This window comes from Pagrus pagrus (assembly GCF_965226575.1).
Source record: "Pagrus pagrus genome assembly, chromosome: 12".
NCBI lineage: Eukaryota > Metazoa > Chordata > Actinopteri > Spariformes > Sparidae > Pagrus > Pagrus pagrus.
The window spans coordinates 8,516,861-8,536,228 of record NC_140196.1 but is presented as its reverse complement, the minus strand read 5'-3'; the positions used below and the strand labels follow the sequence as shown (position 1 = coordinate 8,536,228).

General features: G+C 42.3%; 1 protein-coding gene across 7 annotated transcripts in view; it reads left to right on the top strand.

Annotated features, from left to right (window-relative positions):
- The window catches only part of gpc5c (glypican 5c), a 105,435-nt gene that overhangs the window by 37,431 nt on the left and 48,636 nt on the right, over window positions 1–19,368 (top strand). For 6 of the 7 annotated variants that reach the window (XM_084370142.1, XM_084370140.1, XM_084370143.1 and 3 more), the window contains 3 exons: window positions 7,277–7,440; window positions 8,573–8,629; window positions 9,306–9,428. In XM_084370142.1, coding sequence (XP_084226268.1) covers window positions 7,277–7,440; window positions 8,573–8,629; window positions 9,306–9,428 — 344 coding nt within the window. The remainder of the gene's footprint in view (window positions 1–7,276; window positions 7,441–8,572; window positions 8,630–9,305; window positions 9,429–19,368) is intronic. The other variant, XM_084370138.1, reaches the window with a different exon arrangement.

Sequence of the window (19,368 nt, the reverse complement as noted above, 5' to 3'; positions counted from 1 at the left end):
CTTATCGTCACCAGCTTTAATCGTTTCAGCCCAAAAAGAACTGAAGTGTTACTTCACACGTGAAAAGAATAAAAGAGGGCATGAGGTCAGCCACTCACAGCCTCAGCTTAACATTAACAAATGACACTTACTGGTCGTATCAACAAGTCTATAGATCTTTTAATTGGACAAGCTCACGGTCTCACTTGTTTTCAGTCATTCTGAATTTCTGACTGAACTTTGCTCTCTTGTGAATAAATCTGGAAGAGAAATTGTTTATTCTATATTCATGGAGTTGTCCCTTGAGAATAGTTCTGGGACTGACCAATGCAATTGTTCTTAACTTGAATGAGTGCATTAAAAAAAGTCCTATGCAAACAGCTTTTTAGTAGGCACGGCCACCCATGTTTTTATGCTGCTTTCTGTCTGTTCTATAGATAGAATATGAAATTGTACTGTCCTAGTCCTGGCTTGACCGCTATTTGAGGCCATAATGGTCCGATTAAGCTCAACACCTCCAAAAGCCTCCATCTGTCTCTTTGTGTGGTTAAAACACAGCCTAACAGTGTTGTCGAGGGAGGAGAGAGACTTCCTTATTCCTTTAACCCACCCAGATTTCCCCAGATGGTCCTGGGTTTGAACTGGCAACTTTCCAGTCTCAAGCTTGCTTCAATAACCTCAAGGCCTCCACCACAACATTGCTAGTCCTGCGAAATTCAAGTAGTCACCTTAATGCGTAAATATAGGGGAAACGATTTTGTGTTTGGCTGGATTGTTGCTATACATATGTTTATGTTTTTCTTGGATGGAGACATATTGTGATAATAAACTGTTACACATACGATCCAGTCTTGATCCTCAACAACTCATGTAATCATGTCCTTATAAAGCATACTGCACCTGAAACAGTAAGATGTTGATTTCCCCTTGTTTAAAATGATGAAAAATGCACTCTGTGAAAAATAGACATGGAAAACCCTGCACAAGTGGCTGGCCCTCCTTTTCTATTTTCATGTGTTGCAATTAGGGATGGAAATTGTTACTTGTTCAAACACAATTATCGTGATGCCAGACGGCCAGTCATTTGAAATCAAATTGATGCCTGGGTTTTCTTTGGAGAAAACATCATAAACAACCATGCTCCCAAAGTAACGAGGATCTTCCTGTGCGGTAGACTAGAGAGCCCACCAGTCTATGAACCAGTGGCCCGGCATTTACTTTCTTGCTTCTCATTCCACAACTTGGCTACTGAGTGTATTTTTTTTTTCTCCTTTGGTTAGTCACTGCAATGAGGTAAATACCAAATAAAGCTAATTGCTTTTGCTCTTGCTCTCATTGTTTTAGTCTGGCAGTTGGTTACAGTGCATAACCCACACTGAAACATTCATATTCAACAAAATTCCTCTTTCCAAAGGTGGTCCAACATTGTGCTGGGCAGGATCCTCTGGTTTTCTGTTCTTTTATCTGACACAATGTCACTACATCATGTATTTAAACCCAATTAGCAGGAGATTACTTTTGATTTGAGAACACTATGTTTTACTGTCACTTACCGGAATATAATTCTATTTTCTACGTCTTACTGGTTAGCGCATACTTCATGGTTACGAGAAATATGGTTTAAGAATGTCCAATATCTTGAGATGATAGTGGCTGTGGTTTGGATAATGGATGTAAGCAGCAGTCCCATGAGTCATTTGCATGGACATGAATGAAAACAGAGACAATGTGCAGTTCTTCTTTGCAAAGCTTTTAGCCAAAGTCATAAACTGTACACACAGTGCATATGCATGCCATGTGCACAAATGTACACACATGAATGAATTCCTGAGGTTAATTTCAGATCGTACAACTAATGGCACAGAACCAGTTGTTTGTAGCTCTCTGAGCTGATGTCTCCATTGAGGCCATTCATTCATTCATTTTTTTATTTCAACTACTGCAGTGGAAAGATCTGTGTACTGCAAATGGTAAGACTTTCTGAGCTCTACTAGAAATTGTACTTAGCTGTTGTTCACTTTGCTAAGCCTCAAAAATATGGTACTGTTCTTGGAGTTAAACAGTCAGTGGCATGAAGCGACCAGACTGTGTGTGTGTGTACACGTTGGGCACACAAATTATGTAAAAGTGGCAGAGGGGGGTCTCTACCGACCGAACAAACCCTCTTCATCCCACAGTGCTATCCGCTCGGGGTGAGAGGGGGCTGAGAAAGTTCCCTTGGCTTTACTGGGTAATCCCTTGATAAATAAACTGGGAAGACAAGACCACCGCTGCTATCTGTAAGCCAATACTCCCCTAGAGGAGGGATGGCCCTGGGCTTGGCTAGCTTGAAGTTGATTATCTTGCTGTTCTCTTCTTACACTGGCTTGCCTTGTGATGATATTTGCAAAAGGAGCATATATACATACATGCACTTGTCAGTTTTGAGTTTCACACATCGAAACAGATCCTGGTAAATACTTTTTGTAAGTAGGGGTGTCATTCTCCAAATTCACTTTTGCAGCCAGATCAACAGATCGCTGATGTTATGCCCTGACAACAGTCATTTAATGTCACATTCTTATTCTTTTTTAATGATAAAATACAGAGTTTCACAAAAAATGCCACCTTTTCGGGAAAATAGAAAAGTCAGTTTGTTACAAGGTTGTCAAATCTGTCCAGAGTAAACCCTCTTCCGAAACAAATCAATTAAGGATCTGTGGCAATGCTCTTAGATCTGTTCAGTTCAGTTCTTCCCCCATGAGTGAACTCTCTTCCCGAACAAATCAATAAAGGATCTCTGAAAAAATAAACAAAATAAACCCAACATCTCCAACGTTGTGGAAGGTAACTCCAGTACTGGCCAATTGGTGTTTGTGCAAACGGGATGTCTTAAAGTGGAGCTGCGGGTTAACATTAAGTTAGCTGTGTCATCTTTAAAGTGTTATTTTAACATGCAAATACATGGGGCTAAAAAAAAGGGTACTGACAGTCCTGCTTTTGATTCTGATGATCAAAATTGAGACCTCATTTCAATGCCTGTATGTAAGGTAAAATAGATTATTTTGCTTGCCTGGACTAGTTCTGTTGACACAAGTAAACACAGTAAACTCTTAACTGGTAATACACTCATCCATCCTGCCTTCAGCGGTAGAAATCAAATTTCATTGGGTCGCTTAATGCACATAGAAAACATGCCTTGTATTTCTCTGAAGTCTTCCTGTGTGGCCAACATGCATCCCACCAATCTGCCCCCTCCGTCAGGCTCTGTCCTTAGGCAATCATATAAGGAATGCACCACAAAATAGCTGAAATTGTGAAGGTATAACAAGAACAAACAGGTGTTCGCACCAACATACGCATACAAAAGCAAGTACTCCTGCTGCTCCCAAATGGGACTCTCATTCCCACGCCATCATCAGGTCAAGAGATAATTGATTTATGGCTGTGCTCTAGCCTGTGTCATTATTCAGCCTGTTGTCTGATTGGCCCTCAGTAATATGTGGACACAAGAGTCAACCTATTATGTCTCCATTTCTCAAGAGGATCCATAAAGAGGATACTGTTTATTTTCCCTGTGGTGACTTTGTGCTCTGTTTACTCTGTTGTATGCTTGGTTAGGCATAAGAATGATTTGTGTCAGCGTTCTTGTTTTGAAACGCAGGCCTTTCTGCAGTCTCCTCTGGCCTCTTCAGAAGTGGTGCCTTTTTGAACCTCTTCTCAGTGGTTTGGCTGTAAAAATAATGGGGTAATGCAAACAGAACTGTGAGTGACCTCCGCTCGATGTTCATATTTTACTGGGATGTTTACATTTTTGTCTCGGAGAATAGCAGAGTGTCACACAAAGGCAGGTGAGAAATGGCACCGGATTTTAAAACTTTAGTCTGCCTCTTTGAAAAGTTCACAATGACAGGATTAGATCCTGTCTTAATCCTCCATTTATCACCCCCGCAGAGAAAGGATAACCTGTAGCTCTGAGCTTTTTGGTAGACTTTCAAGTGCTGAATTGAATTTATAGCCTTTGGTCTCATGAAGTGAATTTAAAACTTAATGTTAAACTTTTGGGAGGTACAAGACTGCCCCTTAGTAGCAATAAACGTCTACAGCGGCATACCTTTCTCCTGCTCTTTTAAACTATTGGCATCACACTATAACAATTCTTCAATGCATTTTTGATGATAATATATACATTTTTGTTACCCCCATGGTCTTTCAGGAGTCCTTGCAGCGCCACAATAAAGTGGGCTAAGAAGAAAGAGCATCAAGAACTAAAGAAAGACATTATAAACACCTCCTTCACAAAACAGTAACTATTCGGTTCTGGTCAGTCCTTTGCACACCTACCAGTTGCACAGCTTCCAAGCTTCACCACTTCCACACACACACACACACACACACACACACACACACACACACACACACACACACAAACACACACACACACACACACACACACACACACACACACACACACACACACACACACACACACACACACACACACACACACACTCTTTCACAGTGCTGTGGACCTCCCAAACACTGCAGTCTGGACATGATGTCATATATGTTGTCAGAAATATGTGTTTTTGAATCTCTGGAATTTATTTAATAGAAACATATTTTTTTGCTAAATAAGGAAGAAGCATGTGGTTCTCTTCAGCCACATCTGCCATATTGGCTAAGTACTGCAAGTACTTACACAAGTAGTTTATAAACAGGGTTAGGCAAGTTTGCATGGTAAAATGAATGAGCCTTGACGTTTATAGCTTTACTGCTTCTCGGAATTAACAGCGCTTTTCTAAGTCATTTGATTTGTTGTGACAAACACTAGTGTTCTCGCTGGTGCTGTCTGAGCAACGTTGGAAGCACCAAGATAATCAACAAAATATAAAGTAAACTATACATTTTAGATTATCCTTGTTTGCTATTACCCTTGCTCGGATATTCCAATTTGGCAAACCTTGTTTCATCAGATATTCAGCTTTACAGGTTTGAAATGTTCCAATTGCTCTCATAACTGTCTGAACACATCACGTTGTGCAGACGGTATGCAAATGAATTAAACAGTAACCGTCTGCAGTGCACAGGCGAAGAGCATTCGGCTCGTTGTGTTGAAAGGCTACATGCCTAAAACAGTTGCTATGTTCTATCTTTTCTCACCGCCACAATGTGATGTGTGTGTGTGGCATGTTTGCAAGTGCATGTGTGGCTGTGAGCTGCTCTACCACATGTGAGCATGTTTTATTGGTCCAAAGGGAGTTAAGGTTAATGCAATAAAACAGCCATCCCGTGCCCAACGTCTGCCTCACCAGAGGATTTAAGACCAGAGTGTAGTTAAGCTGAAGTAGGAGAGAAAGGCCAGCGTGAAGTGCAAACAGTGCAATTAGGATGAAAGATGTTAAGGTGGTTAGTTATGCTGTTAGAAAGCGTCTCTTGGATTCATGAGCCACTGACAACCCCTCGGCTCAGGAATAGCTGATTGTTATGTGAAAACCTCCATTTAAGCTCTATTTATAAGGCACACGAGATGACGGATGCGTCTCACCCTGGAGGGAAAGTGTATTTTTAGCAGGCTGGCAAGACACTGTTTTGTGACCATTAACACATATTTCAGCTGCCTCCAGACTTCCAAACTCTTTCCAGCATGTGGACGCACCCCTTCAACCAACCATTTAAACACAGATGCTTGCCAGTTCCTTTCCAAATGAAGTTTATGTATTTGTTTGTGCATTCTTTTGTTTTTGGCCCCTCACATGCCATTCTAAACACTTGCATTTCAGTGGCAGCGTGTTTGACAGGATGAGAACAGTATGCACAATTGCTGTGATGTTTTTACTGGTAGGGACATCCGGAGCAGATCCGCGGGATTAGTGTCCAATTTCTGATCCTTTGTTTATTGAAACTCATTGTACTCCTCTGTGTGTGTGCACAAAACACTTGAAAATTGCTCTCACTCAACTAGCGATTTCAAAATAAACATCATCCTTCCCTAATTCAAAACAGTGAAGGAAATGATAAAAGAGTATTCTCACAGCTTGATAGCACTGGGTACGGATGTGTTGTGTTTGGGCTGCAACAGAGCCACTGACGCTGATCACTCCATGAAAATATGTGAGTAATCTATTTCTGAGAAAAGCCATGTTGAGTTGCACAGAGCCAATCAAGCCAGGCAGGAAGTCAGACATGGAAATGGCATTGATCATCCGGGTCTTTTTTTCAAAATAAAACACCTTTTGCGGACTCCCAATCATATATCATGTAAAAAACCAGAAAACCATTTAGCTACATAGACTACATTGCTGTGGTAGAAGCTAGGCCAGGCATAACGCTGTGATTATGAAATGCTCCCAGTGAGGTATAAACCCATGTGGAGGACGAAGCAAAAGCCCGCCACATCCTCGAACCTGGTGGAATCAAAGCATTAGTCCAGGAAGCAGCATACAGTAATCATCCATCTTTCTGGGAACAGTCGATGTGTGCTTTAATGTATGTATGAAAACATCTCTAAAAGTGAGTAGGTAACCCTCCTTCAAGGAAATCATTCTCGTTCCTTCTTACTGTAAGGCCCATTTTTCCAAATCAGTGATGAATATGTAGTGCTGTTCAGTATTACACAGTCCTGCTGGACGCCCTTCCACGATGACTCATCCCTCTGGACGATACAGTGTGCATACATTGATCACTAGAGTTACTCAGTCCAGCGTGCGAGAGCCATTACACTCTGTCTCTCTGGCTAATTGAGGACCACTTAATAACACTGGCCAGAGGCTTTTAAGCCAATGAGTTGTCATCGATTTTACCTCTGGGTTTGAATCACACGCCCCTTCGTTCTCCTGACGCCGCTGTCTCCTCCTCTCCCGTGCTGGCTTTAATAGCCTGCTGGAGATATTCACCGTCGTTGCCAACTGTGCGCACGTGCATTCACCTCCATGAGGTAGTGGAATGTTCTACATTTACTGTCAGCCCTCCTCGCAGTAACTCACTCATCACACCATTTTCTTTCATCACGTCCCTCCCTTTCACGCCCACCGTTTTCCCATGTTGTCCGTTACACTGAACTTCTCTGCTCCATAACTCTTTTCACCTTTCCTCACCCTGCAATCATTCAACTGAAACGTGGGCATTGGACGTTTTAAATTGATGGCATCACTCTAAAAGAAAAGTGTTCGCTTTGAATAACCTGTTTGGGTTTATATGCTTTCAGCTATGCAGGTGCCAATTGGCAGTTTATGGAAGTTGCCCTGCAGCTCCACCCATGCTGTAAAATGTTTTCCTATCTTAACAGGTGTGTGTGTTTATGCTATCCTCCCCACAGGTGGACAAGGTGTGTGGCCTGACTACTGGGGAACCTACAAGCATGCAGCCCACTAGCCCAGAGGTCACAACCTCTACCGTGACCTCATCTTCTCCTCGTCCATCTGCTGCATCCTCCAAACCTCTACCAGAGCAGTGGCTGGGGCAGTTAGCCCACTTGAGGAGGTAACTGTGAGGTTTACTGCTACCTTTTGTAAAAAAAAAAAAATATATATATATTTTATTTCTGGCAACTATTCAGCTGCTGCTTTATTTGATTGTAAATTAATTACACTGATTTATGGTCAGCTAGATGGAAATCTAAATTAAATGAAAACTGTTCAGTATGACATATCCTGAGGGGGTTGGACAATGTCTATTACCAGCTGCCATCACTTCTTTCTTTCTTCATATGGTTAGTTGGACACAACACACACCCACTCACACATAGTAAATGAGTCCATGCCCTCCACCTGGCCTCTGAGGCAGCCATCCCATGCCCACAGCAGCTGGCAGCGCTGTGCCAGGAGAGGGGGAGCGTGGGTAAGATTAATCTTGACGGACCGACAATTTCCTGTTTACCCAGACGGCCATACCACCAACTCTGCACACCAGCAGGCCTCAGCCTAAATAGCATCTCACACACAGAAACACGCACACAAAACACACACTCGCAGCGTTGCCTGCCTGACCTTGTCCCAAACCATGAATCACTGCATTGATGCCAGCCTAGCTGACAGGTCTGGCCTGGCACTGCCACCGCCATTCATGGCAACACAATCCAGCTCCCTGCCTGCTGCCAACTCTGACCAGAGCACATGTGAGCGCTGACCACTTCAGAGACATGGCAGCACCCACCGCAGTACAGAGAGAACAGTCTACTGCTGAAAAATATGAAACATGATAGAGTAAAGCAACATTTATGTTTCGTTTTAAAGGGGAAAAAGTATGAATCGAGAAGCTCAGCAGAACTTTCTTTGGCTTTCCTCTGAATATTTAACCATTCGCACATGTGCAGATGTTTGCTTGTGTGTTTGTTTTCCAACTTATACATTAAATACCGGTATCTGTTTTAATTGTCGGTGTGGTGTGGGGAGAAATGGTTATTGATTTATATGTGGTGTGGACAAATCTCTGCATGTGCATGAATAATCACTCTCTTCCAGGGTCAACTGACTGTCTTTTCTCCCTCCTCCCCACGTGTCTCGTCATGTCATCCTTTTGTTTCCTTTTTCTTTCTCTCATCCCCCCTTTTCACATCCCTGCATCCTTTTTGCTTGCAACAATTTCCCTGGACTCCAACTCCCATCATTCCCAGCTCGTTCCCCCTGAAACCCTCCAAGAACAATAAACATAGTCTGAGAACACTCTCTAGGTAAGCATGAACACAAGCCTCTTATTTCTTCTGACACACTTTGTCTAGCAATGACAGCTCGAACGGTGACACCTTTGACATTTCAAGTTGCTTAACAGTTGATTATGTTTGTCTTTTGGGTGACATCTTACAAAGTCTTCTGTATTCTTATCATATGTTGTTTTTTAACAAAGATTTCTGACACTGTATGACTCAGCACACAACCTCTCATGACCCCCGCTGTTTTTGCCCCGCCTCTTTGGTGGCAGCAACGCGCGCCCTATCAAAATACCACGCCATTGTTTTGCTCGAGGTGACAGCGTCTTTATCGATGACACGTGTGAGCGGATCTGATGAAGCAAGCGCTTCACCGCGCGATGCGATTGAGAAAAAATGTGCTGACTCAGCAAAGTGGTCATAATCACTCATTTTCATTCGCCATCAACATCATCACATGTATTTTTTCGCATGCGTGTATTGTTGAATGGATTGCAGATAGTGTTTGTCTTCTTCAGTGGTATTGTACCAACCAACCAAGCGTGTCCACCAACTGCACCACAATTGCAGCCACAGTCACGTAATGCATTCTTCAGTTGAATGTTTTCTGCCACGGCTGTTGATTTAGAAAGATGTTTTGCATGTATTAAAATCACTTTATGATAATATACTCTTTCCCGATGTGTCTGCTTTTCCTTAGGGAGTTCTTGTTGTACCTGCAGCGCTACAAGTCTTTCTTTGCAGCGTTACCGGAGATGCTGTGCGAAGGAGAGAACGTGGTGGATGACTCCCAATGCTGGAGTGGAGATAGTGTGGTGGAGAGGTAAGAGAAACACCCCCCAAATCTGATGCTTTTGTTCTACACTGCTGTGAACACAGCTAGATTTTATTTTCCTCCCTGGTAATGTAAGATTCCCTTCGGCTGACCCCTTATTGACATACGCATACACCCCAAATCAATTGTCCTTCTCAGATTTAATAATAAGAACAGCGTACATTATTTAATTTTGGTATTTAGACTTGTGCTGCTGTGAGAGTTGCTCACGATTAGGCAACCTATTGTATCTCGTTACACGACTTCGCTGAAGTCAGTTGTTGCACAAACACATTTTCTTGGCAGCATTGTCGGAGTCTGAAGATAAAACTTTCATTTTCTCCAAGCGACGCTACAGAAGATGCTGGCCCGAGTGCACCTTTTCCAAATAGGTCATACAGTTTCACCTGATAACAAAGTAATAACTCCAGTACCTTGCTTTGAGATGGATTCTTTTCGAATACATTCAGATCTGAGACGACCCGCTGCACATTTGTTTGTATGCTTGTGTAGCATAAGTCATTCTGTGAGTCAGTGTGGCTGGCTGTTGTTAATCAACGTGGAAAATAAGGAAGTCATTAGTTCCATCTCCACATTGAGTGAATGCAGGCAGAACAAATAGTTGTGACGCTCTTCTGTCCTTTGTGTGAGAGTCAGCTAATGAGCTGTTATCTGTGCCTTTCTCTGTCTTTCTGCTTTATTGGAGCCATCTCTTTCATATGAGGTTTTTATTTTGCGCTGATTTATAGGTGTGGCACTGGATCCCTTTTCCTGCTTATGGTTTTGGGTGCATCTCTCAGAGACTGTGTGTGTGTGTGTGGTTATGTACTTTCTCAGTCAGCATAAGAAGAACAGAGAACTGACGCAGATTACTGCGCCAGTGAGCGTCTGTAACTGATTCCCCCTGCTGGATCTGTATCTTAAACTCTCTCAAAACTCAGTCCACAATTATGACAAGGTTATGCTCTCCTTCTGTGGTGGCCCTAAACTGGCTCCCATTACCATGGCACCCTCAGCTTTTGGCACTGTCAGTATTGGCCTTGATAAAGGAAAACAGAGGTCCGGGGGATGCCTTTTCCCCCACGATCCTCTCCTATGAATGTTTTCAGATCCTTTGGCCCTTGTCCGTTTTGCTTGGATTAAGCCATACATTATGCTTTATGTGAGTAGATGGGAATACATTAGGGACATGAACAGATGTGTCAGATTCCAAACAGAGCCTTTTATTATCCTCGGTGGTTGGCAGAAGCATTTTGTTTGAGAATTTCACGAGTTAGTTACGCTTAAGTTAGCTAATAAAATGTTAGCTTCCAAAAGCTCATCATTGTTTTAGCTTAGATCTCTTCTCTTCTCTTCTCTTCTCATCTCTTCTCTTCTCTTCTCTTCTCTTCTCTTCTCTTCTCTTCTCTTCCTCCCATCCTGGCCTGATACTCTCCTACTCTTCCCAACTGATGAGGATCTGCCAGTGACTGAGAGATATGAAGCAGACCACCCATTCATCAAGGCCTATGACAGTGTGTCAGCACACAAACTGCAGTAGGCAGCCAATGTTTGTGTCTGCCAGGTCCATGATCAGGAGCATGTGAGTGAGTAAACACAAGGCGAGGCAGCCATTCAGCACCTAAAACACAACAAATCTCTAATCTTGTCGAGATACGGCTTCTTTGTCTGTGTTAAAAGCCAGTTCTTGCGTGTCACTTTTACCACCAGCGGCACTGTTTTTTCAACAACAGTGCTAATGGGTTGTATCGGTGTGTTATCACACAATCCCTGGTGAGAGCTGGGTCTTTGCTTGTGGTGTCAAGTGTGCTTGGGTTGAATAAGAAAACAGTACCCCACTGAAAAATTTGGCACCACCCATAAACTGTTCAGAACAGCCTGTGGCTATTCAGCAAACCTCTCTCACTGTATCTGACTCTGTTGGCATGTATTAGAGAGAGAGAGGGACGGGACAGGGCATGAAAAGGGTTGGCGTTTTGATGCCGTGGTGCCCCCTGTGCCTCCCTGTGCCCCTGAGGAGGGAAGCATGATGGAGTGATGTGGGGGAGGGGGGGGCTTGGCAGCATAAAGACCCATTGTGGAGTCAGTGGAGTGGGGCACAGCCCTGCCGTGGGGACCCCCAAAGCCTGGAGGGGAAACAAAGACCCTCCTATGAGGCTGCATGGGAAAAGGCTTGGACATCACTGCCACTACTACTGCCACTGCCCACACCATGCCTGGGAAAGTCGCATGAGAGCAGCAAAGGAGATGAGAGAAGGGCAGATAGTGAGTAGTAAAGATGAGAAGTCCAAACTGGACATGCTAAGCTTCTGTGGTGTTAGTCCATGTCACAGCCTGACTTCCTGTGTGGCGGGCACACAAAGCCTCTGAGGGCTTGCTGGTCACAGACACATAAACACACACACACACACTCGCATATCAATCCACACGGGATCCATATGTTGTTCAACAGCTGGAGGGGTTATTCATTCAGACACAATCACACTGGGCTCGGGCACACATCAACATGTGAAAACACACACACACGCACATACACGCTCGTATGCTGTAATACTTCAAAGAACATCAAAGGCGTTGGGGATTGAAATTCCCTTCCTCTCTTTATTCAGCATCTGATGACAGAGGGGCGAGCGGGGGGCAAGCAGTTGTACTTACAACCAAAAGTGCGTGTTGGCATGTGTTCAAACATCTCTGAACATTTACAGCATCACATGTGTGAATACTTTGCACCATCTTTTCCGGAAAGATAAGATCAACCAAAATGACCACATTCTTTATTTAGATTAGCCAGTTACTGTGCATCTATTGTAACAGTCTTATCACAAACTGAAATAATTCATTGCCATCTCTCCTCACTCTAATTATGATGAATACCGTATTTATTTTTTCTTGCCTTTTTGAGGAACTGACACATACATACTTGGTGCAGTAGATAGTGTCTGCAGGTTGTGAAACAACGCTGCAGGCGATAGGCATGTTATGGTATCATAAAAACGTTGATTAGCTTTAAACACATGGGGAGGTAACCTCAATGATGGTTTCATTAGACAACAGCTTATTGTTAAATTCCTCCCAGACATAACCAGAGCCAGTATAATTGGGTTTGGATGGCAATTCAAGGCGAAATAACTGAGCAGGGGCAACTCTAGGGTAAACTCAGAAAATTAAGTGTAGGAACATCTAACCCTTATTTTATTTTGTTTTTTTATTAGAAGCAGCGAATCAGGTGCCTAGCAGGTGACAAAATAAAGAGGCTGAGTGGAGAGTACAGTTTAAATGGGTAAATTGTGACCTGGAACGGTTGAAAACTCATTCCGTGTTAACCAAGCACAGCTGTCTGTTGTGTTTTTAATCTAAATGAAGCTCATGCAGCAATCTGTTTCGCAAGGGGGAGTTTGCTGCATCAACCATGAAAGAAAACCAGAAACATCATTTGGAAACCTCAAACAGGTGCAGGGTTCAGACAAAGTCTTGACATTTTGGGAAATGCTTGATTTTCAATATTACTAAAGTTTCATCCTCACAATCACACACTCTTTTGATATTTTAAATGAAAAGATCAATCGAAGTCAGTATGAACAGGAGGTAAAAAACAACAAGTGATGTTATGCATTGATTTATTCTGTAAACTTAATTTTTTGCAATTGCATACGTACCTTGAAAGTGCCTGAAATGTACTTCAGGTTTACTTTAAAAAGCTGTAGGCTGTAACCAGGAAGGAGTCGCCACTTACATTCTGAACTGATAGCCCTAACCCCAAGGCCCGAAGTCCCCTTTAATTCAATCAAGCCTAATCCAGTATCAAACTTGATAACCCTGTTATCACTCTAAATCTTTAACCATCCTTGACTACTTAAGCATCATTTAAACTCACCAGATCTTGGTTCGGCATCAAATTGTGCTCACTCATAGATACCAGCCCCCTCAATATAGCTGATTTCTTCTTATCAACATCCATGCATTATTACCTGAGAAATTAACGGAAAATTAAAATGTCAGGATCTTGTCAAATACTGACCCGTGGGATGGTGGCCGACCCGATGTACAATCCCAAAGCGACAGTATTTGACATGTCGGGATTGAGACTCAAGGAACAACTTGCAAATAGGACCTTTAAAGAAAGTGAAAAAAAATCCATCTGTCCATCCATCCTGTGGCAGCAGCAACAAGTAGTCCAGACCTCCCTCTTCCCAGAAACGTTTTCCAGCTCCTTCTGGCATTCCCAGGCCAGACAAGATATATAAGTTCCTGTTTGAACTTAACTTTAACTCCACAGTGCATGTGTTAAGAGAAGATTTAAATGGTCTTGGCTATTCACAGGCATTTTATAGCCCATAATCTCTTTTGGGATTCACTTTGGATTGATCTGATTTACACACCATATACAGACAGAGTGTATGCTGTGGGGAGAAAAAGAAAGGGATGAGCTCTCAACATGAGTGCGTGTAGCACATGTAGGTGTTTAGTGCATGTGCATATGCATATGTAGTTTTTTTTAATACGAGTGGAAAACTCATAACTCATACTTTGGGGATGATTCTGAAGTTTTGGCTCAAGGGGACGGACCACAGACAATACAGCAGTGCGAGTGCTTCTGAATGCCTTGCATTTTTATAAGGTTATGACAATCCATTTGTTTATCATTTTGACATCTGGAATCCATTCTGTTATTGCAGGGAGAAGCAGGGAGAGCGCTGCACCGGGCAAACCTCTAACACTCACTTCTCTCCTTCTTCTGGTCCCATCAGCTCATTGTATTTTTTTTTTTCTTCTCTGCCTTCTCTGTGTCGGTCTCTTGGGCCAGAGGGGCTCGGTTCGAAAATGCAAGGGAATTGGGTAATGAAATTCTAGCAGAGGGGACAATAAATTAATTACTATATGCAGAGGACGGACGTTCCCCTCTGTGTGCCTGTATGTGCTGTGTATGTGTGGCCAAGGACTTTTTGCATAGCAGCTAAACACCAGCAGAAGTCAGTTCATTCTGTTAAGTGCGTTTTTTTTTTACAATGCAGACTTTAAGACGGCCATGATGGAATGGTGGAGTCATGAGAACAGTTGACATCAGAGAAATAATGAAGAGTTATGGAAATACAGGCTTAATTCATTTTGCGCCTAACCTTTCACCTTTTCCATTTGCATTTTGCAAAAACTCTCTCAGTCCTTCTTCTTTCCATCCCACAATCCTTCTCTTCTATTTCTTCTCAGTTCTGATTCAGTGGCCCATCCCTTTCCCATAACCCTGGGCTGCTGCCTGGGACCTCAGCATGACCCGCTCTACATTAGTACATTGCTTAGACTCTCTTTCTTTGCTTCTGCATCTTTGTGTTGTGTGTGCACGTGTGCACATGTGAGAGGAAGAGAAAACAACAGCGATCATATTTCAGTAACCGTCAGTTATTTCTTTCTTTCTGCTGAAATCCTAGGATTGTGAGAGATTGGAGTTATGGCATTTCTAAATTTGGAGCTGTGCACAAGGAAATAAGGGGAAAAGTGTTAGAAGATAGTTTGTGTGTTAGCAAATGTGATTTTGTTGGCCTCACTGTACAATTATTTGGCAATGTGGGACTGAGTGAAGAGTGTTTATGTGTTTCAGCCCACTCAAGTTTAGGTTTTATGGGGTGCTTTGTGCTCATTGTATGTTTGTGAAATTTCTTTCCAACCCTTTTTCAGGCTTCCCATCATCACTTTTATAGAAGGGACATCATTTTAAAAGCCCCTCCCTGCTGTTGAGTGTCCAGCCAGTGGAGTGGGTTGAGCTAATATAATTAAAGCACCACAATAGACTGGCATGTTTTACTGGAGCAGTTCCTACTGGGCGAGGTAGACATAGTGGGCCCACTAAACTCTGTGCTTGCCCATTGGCAAGGCATCAAACTCATAGCAGGAGAGGATGATGAGAAATAGAGGGATAGACATGCTGGGAACGGGGAAAGGAAGTGTGGATGAGGAAACAATGGATAGAAGGAGAGATGACCTGATGGATAGATGAAGGAAAAAAATGAGGGATGTAGGTCAGTGGCAGCAGGAAGCAGTGGCTTTAGGAGAGCCCTCTGTCTTTGTGGCTTAATTGCCTCTATGAGCCAGTTTGAAGTGCTCACTGCTAGCGTGTCTGGTTGCCAGCCAATAGTGGTCTGTGTGTGTGTGTGTGTTTGGGAGGGTTGTGTTCACCTCTCGAGCATCTCTGTATCTCAGACACGCATTTTGATGCACCGTGCCAGCGAACAAAAGGACAGAACCCTAAAAAATGTTTCCTTCTTGATGTCAGCGCCACTGATTACATGCAATTGCGCACATAAACACCACGCCGCCCAGAGTATGACGTGCAAAACAAAACAGTCGAGGATGAGTCCTTCAGGACGAACCCTGCATTTTAGAGGCAATTTTATCTTGTGTCATAAAATTGCTCTTGGAAGACACCACAGCTATGCAACTCAGTGCACTTTCTCGGCACACACTTTGTGATGCTTATCATTGTGTCGCAATGTTAGAGCTGTCTCTGCCTGTGTCAACAGTCTGGTTTCTAATGGACTTTTTATTGTAATAGCAGTTTAAGGTACAGCATTTTTAACATAATATATAAATTCAATAGTTATAGTGTACATCACATTCCTGTACCTGCAGCCACTTGTGACTTTTAAGAAGACCTATTACGCTTTTTCGTCTTTTCCTCTCCTTCAGTGTTTTATAAATGATCTTATGCATGTCAAAGAACTTGAAAGTTAAAACAGTCAAAGTCTGCACCAACAGAAGCTCTTCTCTCCTACAGAAAACACTGCTCCTGAAACGCCTCGTCAGTAGTCTGGCATTTAATTCCTTGATTTTGTTACATCACACCACATCACCGTGTCATACATGTGCATAATTAACGCCTCGTGGCTAGTTTGGCACGTAACAATTGATTTAGTACGGCTGCTCTGTTGTTGTTAGTGCTGGCTCAGACATGTGTGAGCTGACCAATCAGAGGAGACTTGGTATTCAGCAAGGGGTCCTCAAAGAGACAAGAGCTAAAACAGAGCGTTTCAGACAGAGGGAAAACAGTGTTGCAGCACTGGACAGTATGCTAGAGCTCATGTTTTTCTTGAGCATTAAAGCATTTAAACCTATTCTAGTAGTAACCCAAAATATAATTATGAACCTAAAATTGAGCATAATATGTCTCCTTTTATGTCAGAAATGTAAGAATTTGAGTAGTGGGACATGACCTAAATCCCGGTGTGCCTACCAAAGTAAGCCACACGTTTGCCACTTGTTGAAGTGTGACTTTCAGTGCCGTTAAAATAAATAAAAGTAGTTCTCAGGTAATTCAGTCTATGGTACTGTGTGAGAAAGGCTCTGTTAAATCTTACCATATCAGTAACACACACTTACTGACTCGCTCAGCTCAGTGTGCCTTTTAACACTCATCAAAGGCAGAGAAAATCCACTTTCAAATCTCTGCTTTGATCCAAACACGCAGCTCGTACTGTAGCCGTGCGGACAAAGGATTACAGATCATCACACTATTTCTGTGTGCCGCAGATAGCGCACACTCTATACAAAACACATTCACACACCCAACACACATCAACACTCGCACAGCATGATCACATCTGACTTGCAGGGCTGAACCTCTCTCTGTCGTGACTATTTTTGGGGCACTGTTATCCTTTTTCCCGGAGGATACAGCAGACTTTACAAATGTCAGTAACTGTACATCCTGATTAAAAGTAATTTTTTGTCTGAATTTGAGCTGAATCTTATGCGAAGCAATTTACACCTGTAAGTCCGAATTCGGGGGCCCATGGCGATCATTGGCAAGATTCCCTGTGGAGTTTTAGTGTGAATGTGTGTACCAGTTTAAGTTTTCAGTGTGTGGTATTTACCATTAGAGTGCGATTCTTGACAAGAGGTCTGGTTTGAATCCAATCGCAAGTTTAAACGTTAGGCCAAGTTGTTGTCCGGCCCGACGGATAAGTATGTGAGTTTAAAATTAAAATGAATGACAAGCACGGGAGGAGAGAGGGAAAGCTAACAAAACCAACTCTGTACAAACAGCAAAAGTACAGTACACTACTGTGGAGGGTGTGTGTGTGAGTGTGTGTGCCTGTGATCTGTCCTCAGTGTGTGTATGTGGTAACCTGAAACCACAGGGAAAACGTTCCTAGAATTCCGGGTGGGTTTGGTGTCGTGGCTCGCTCACTGGAGCCCCCTGAGTGGTGCCGGGAATGCGGCCTCTGCACGGAAGAGCTACAGAATGAAGGGAAAGTCCCCCCAGCCCCCCCGCCCCACCTTCATACATTCACATACACTTCACCCTGCTGCCAAACACATACAGACACATTCCTTCCCCGCTTATCAATTGATGTATATATTGACAAGATGATTGTGCATGAAGATTTGACTGAACTATTTTGTTAAACCCTTGACCTTACACCCGAAACCTAACCCTGTTGCCCTAACCTTACTCAAAACTGTACCTGTAGATGTATATCCTGTGTCTTTTGCTAAATATTGTATAGGATGTTATGAGACATAGCAATTCAATTTGATAAAAGTCTTCTGCAGTATTGGCATCTCATAGCCAGCAGGGTCAGTCTTTTTTTGTGACAGAGTGATGATGCACAGAAGGACAAATGTGAACTGGATTCGGCTTCCAGATTTGGCTCGACTTTGAGGGTGCAGACTTGGCCCATTGAATTAGAATCAGTTACATTTAGCTGCATTTAGCTGTCTCAATGAATTCTGAACTTTTTAAGTACATAAATAATACACTGCAGAAAAAGTTTTTAATTTAGCTATAAATGGACATGGTCATCATTTCTAGATAATAATGGCTGGTATGTCAGGTGACAAAGACATCCCACCACCATATTAAGTGTAGCCCTGCAGTATTTTTGTGTCAAACAGAGGTTTGCATATTCAAAATGGAAACTCTATAGGAATTAATGGGAAATAACATGAATGAGATGGAACCATGGGGGTTACTTATTATCATATTATCAATATAGCTTGAAAACTAGCAGAAGTTAACATGTTCTAAACGGTATACTTTATTTTAAGCTGGTTAACTGAAATATCATAAATTATAAAATATATTCACTCCAGTAATATAATACCTGAAATCATGTAGCCCTGTGGCTCAGGCAGTGCAGTAGTGTGGGCTGCACGTCATGGGAGAATGCTCTGTGCATGCAGAGGGTTGTAATTATACCGAATTCCTATTATTCAAATTATCTGTACACGTAGAATGTGCTTCTGTATGCAGCCCATGGTTACATGGTTTCAGTTTTATGGGCACATTCCTAAGCAAAACGTGCCACAGACCCAGTATTGCTTTGTTATAAATATTTCCCCAAAATACGTTCACTATTCAAAGTTACAATTTTTATAATGAACTAATGAACAAAATTCCCTTAGAAAATAACCTATCCTTTGAAATCCTAGACAGAACAGCTGCACATCTCAGCAACAGGTGATTGAACTGTTTGTTTCCTTAAATGTAGGTGGAATGACAGAGCATGAACTTATATTGTAAACAGCACCAGATTTACATACTGTAGATGGGATGTCGAGGATATCAGCCTTTTGCAGTCTGTATATATAAGTTAGACCACCAAAGGGTTTTCCCAATAACAGTAGACAGTGTAAACACTTTGTCCTTAATTGAACTGTAAAAGTTATATTGTATTAGTAAAAGTTATTTCTATATATATATATATATATATATATATATATATATATATATATATATATATATATATGTGTGTGTGTGTGTGTATAAATGAGCACCACAAAATGGCAATAAATGAATGAATTTATAGCTGTTTATAGGCAACACTACATGGAGAGCAGGAGTCTAGTGTATCAGGGAAGTGTTTGCGTCTTGAACATAGGCACCTTCAGATTTGAACCAGACAATAGAGACAAAAAGAGCACAGCAAAGACCAGCAGGGAAGTGCTTGAAATGGTT